The 3,708-nt window shown below is 38.0% G+C and overlaps 1 protein-coding gene across 1 annotated transcript; it reads left to right on the forward strand.

Annotated features, from left to right (window-relative positions):
- Positions 1 to 1,213: 1,213 nt before the first annotated feature.
- Positions 1,214 to 3,286, forward strand: LOC113355983. The gene has a single exon (XM_026598974.1). The coding sequence runs from the start codon at positions 1,214 to 1,216 to the stop codon at positions 3,284 to 3,286; it is 2,073 nt and encodes a 690-aa protein (XP_026454759.1).
- The last annotated feature ends 422 nt before the right edge of the window (positions 3,287 to 3,708 follow it).

The raw sequence follows: 3,708 nt of genomic DNA on the forward strand, positions 1-3,708 counted from the left end.
GAAATGTATCTATGGAAATTTTCATTAGGATCCCGTTGTCGTACCTTTGCCAATTTTATTGACAGAAGGGGGGAGAATTAATGTGTAGTTCACACTACAAATACATATGGTTTTCGGATCATTATGTAAGGGGGAGCGGTTTCCATGTGAGATGGAGTGTTGACTAAGGGGGAGTGATACATATCACCATAGTATTGTTGACGAAGTTGTGATATAATTGAACTTTGGTGTTGTATAATAATACTATGACACTGTATAACAATGATTGAGAATTCTTGTTTTCTCATTGTTATAGCTACGAATTTTCAACAACGATGATGATAAACTTACAACCTTTGGAATCATTGGAGTACTTGGAAGTGAAGAAGATTTCGAGTAATGTTGAAGATTAGGCATGTGGAAGAAGAGCTACAAAAGTTTATTTATCTATTTTTGTATTCCATATGTATTAATAGTTTTGTCACTAAAATTGACAAAGGGGGAGATTGTTAGAGCACTGCTCAGTCGAACTCGCATGCGTTGTTATCTCAAGCATGTTTGTCAATGTTAGTGATCAAAACTATAAGTCTTGATTTCTAGTATACTATAGCTAAGTCTCGGACTAGGATAGAAAGTGTAGTTGAGCTCAACAACTCCATGGCGATCATCATACAAGAAGAAGAACTACTCAAGGAACTGGTGGAACTTCATCGACTAAAAGGTATGTGGAGACTTGAACTTATCTATCACTCAAAAGTCTATCTACTCTATCTCTTATCTTGAGACAAAAGTCGTTTTGCTATATAGACTTTGATTATACACATTTGCTATTTCAAGCCGAGTTTATCTCGCTTATCTATTTCTCGAAATATGTGTTGGTAAGCTTTCGCTATCATATACACACAGTCTGAGTCACTTCTAGTCTGAGCCAGTAAGCCGAGTCAGCGAGTCAGTGTGTTATTGTCTGAGTTAGAGTTAGCTTTGTCCTCGAGTTCTGTGTGACTTAATTGATGTTGTAAGAGCCGTTGGCTGCTAAGTCTTCTATTGGGTGATAAAAGACCCATCTCTGTAATCTCTTCTTCATCAATGAAAAAAACTCTTTTGCTTTCAAATTGAAAGTTAGGCTTTGATTCATCAGAGAGAAGGCAGCTTGCTGCTATTACCCATTATCATCTTGTAGATATACTTGGTATACTACAATTTGTATCAGAATTCCTTCCTGGCACCTGTATCCATGGCCACCAAGCAACAAATTGCAGATCTTACTGTAATTGTGAATCAACACACTCAATCAATCTCCACTATCGAATCAGACATCGCTGTTTTGAAAACCTCAAGTGCTAATGTTGGATCTCAACTAGCTGTCATTCTTAACCCGTTGAAAGAAAATCATCAAACCCACTCAGATCCACATATTGATGATGATACAGAAGCTTCAAATCATTCTACCAATGGATTTCAACAGATTATCGAAACCTTATCTGCTTCTTCCAGTAGGTTTTCTCGTACACCGAAGGTAGATTTTCCAAGATTTAATGGTTCCAATCCTCATAGCTGGGCTCTTAAATGTGAACGTTATTTTGCTTTTCACAAATTTCCTGCTGAAGATCGCGTCGATATGGCCGCAATTCACTTTGACAATCAGGTTGATTCATGGTGGCTAAACTATCAACAAGGTAAAGAATCTATTCAATGGAGTGATTTTATTCGTGGTTTGTGTATTCGATTTGAAGATATTTCTCAGGATGATTATATGGGTAGTTTTAACAAATTAGCTCAAACTACAACTGTGGAGGAGTACTTTGATAAATGGGAACATTACAAGGGTTTTATGGTTGCTAACAATCCTTCCTTACCAGAGAGCTTTTATACCCTCAGTTTTATCAGTGGGTTGAAAGATGAGATACGCAATACTGTAAAGATGTTTAAACCTGAAACTACATCTGAAGCTTTTTTCTTATCCAGAATGCAACAAGCCTCAATGTGTCATCAACCAAAACCCCTTAAAACCTTCTTTAGACCTTTTGTTCCTACACCATTATCTGTAGCACATCCAGCTTCAGCTATTAAACCATTCTTCTCTTCATCGCTTACTTCTAATAAACAAAATACTTCAGTCACTACTCCCATTGTGACACACCCCACCACTCCTACTAAAACATCACCTGACAACTCAATTCCACCCATTAAGAGACTTACTCATGCTCAAATGCAGGTAAGAAAAGACAAAGGGTTATGTTATAATTGTGATGAATTCTATAGACAAGGCCACAGGTGCAAAACTCAACAACTATTCATGTTGATTTCTGATGAAGAAGTAGAAGAACATGAACACCTACACACTGCAGAACCTATTGTTACTTCTCCCACCACTGAAGAGTCTCCCATTGAGATCTCTTTACATGCCTTAACTGGTCATGTTGTTCATGACACAATAAGAATTTCTGGTCATTTGAACAACCACCCTATTATGGTTTTGGTGGATACTGGCAGTACCCATAGTTTCATTGACTCGGCATTGGTGGACAAACTGCACTTACATGCCTCTCCTACAGGTCAAATGTTGGTCACAGTAGCTAATGGGGACAACATTACAAGTAGAGGTCTATGTCACAATCTTCATTGGGAAATGCAGGGATACCATTTCTCCTCTACTTTGAGAGTTCTACCACTAGGAGGATATGACATGGTCTTGGAAGATGACTGGTTACAGCAATTAGGGGATGTTACATTCAATTTTGCTCAACTGAAGATTTCTTTCATCCACCAGGGGAGCTATATCACACTACATGGGAGTTCTTCTAAACCTTCACTTAATCTTATTACTGGTTCTTCTTTTAGGAAGTTTCTCAAAAATAATACCCCTACCTTAATTGGCCAGTTTTTTGCCATCTCTTCCACACCATTAACTCCTGTGCCACCCCAAATTTCTGAAGTTTTGGACTCTTTTCCTGAGATCTTTGATGAACCAACTACCTTACCTCCTCCCAAAGCCTTGGACCACAAAATTCCCCTTAACCCTAACTCTACACCTCCTTCACAAAGGCCTTATAGGTGCCCATACATTCACAAAGTTATAGTTGAACAAATGGTCCAAGAAATGTTGTCTGCTGGTTTAATTCAAACAAGTCATAGCCCTTTTGCTTCTCCCATTCTCCTGGTTAAAAAGAAAGATGACACATGGAGATTCTGTGTAGATTATAAACAACTCAATGATGTGACTATTAAAGATAAATTTCCTATTCCATTGATTGATGAGTTGCTAGATGAATTGAAGGGAGCTATCATATTTTCTAGATTGACTTAAGATCTGGGTATCATCATATCAGAGTGTATACACCGGACATTCATAAGACAACTTTCAAGACCCATCATGGTCGTTATGAGTTTAGGGTCATGCCCTTTGGCCTAACTAATGCACCTGCTACATTCGAGGCTTTAATGAATGACATATTTCAGCCATATTTGAGGAAATTTGTCTTAGTGTTCTTTGATGACATACTGGTTTATAGTTCTTCTTTGGCATAACACATTATTCACCTGCAGAAAGTTTTTTCCCTTCTCAGACAGCATTCTTTATATGCCAAATTATCAAAGTGTGTGTTTGCTCAACCACAATTGGAGTACTTGGGCTACTTAATAGCTGCTTAAGGTGTAGCTGCAGATTCTGAGAAGATTGTTTCCATGCAAACTTGGCCCTTACCTACTTCATTGAAACACTTGAGAGGC

Source organism: Papaver somniferum, chromosome 1 (genome assembly GCF_003573695.1).
Source record: "Papaver somniferum cultivar HN1 chromosome 1, ASM357369v1, whole genome shotgun sequence".
Classification (NCBI taxonomy): Eukaryota; Viridiplantae; Streptophyta; class Magnoliopsida; order Ranunculales; family Papaveraceae; genus Papaver; species Papaver somniferum.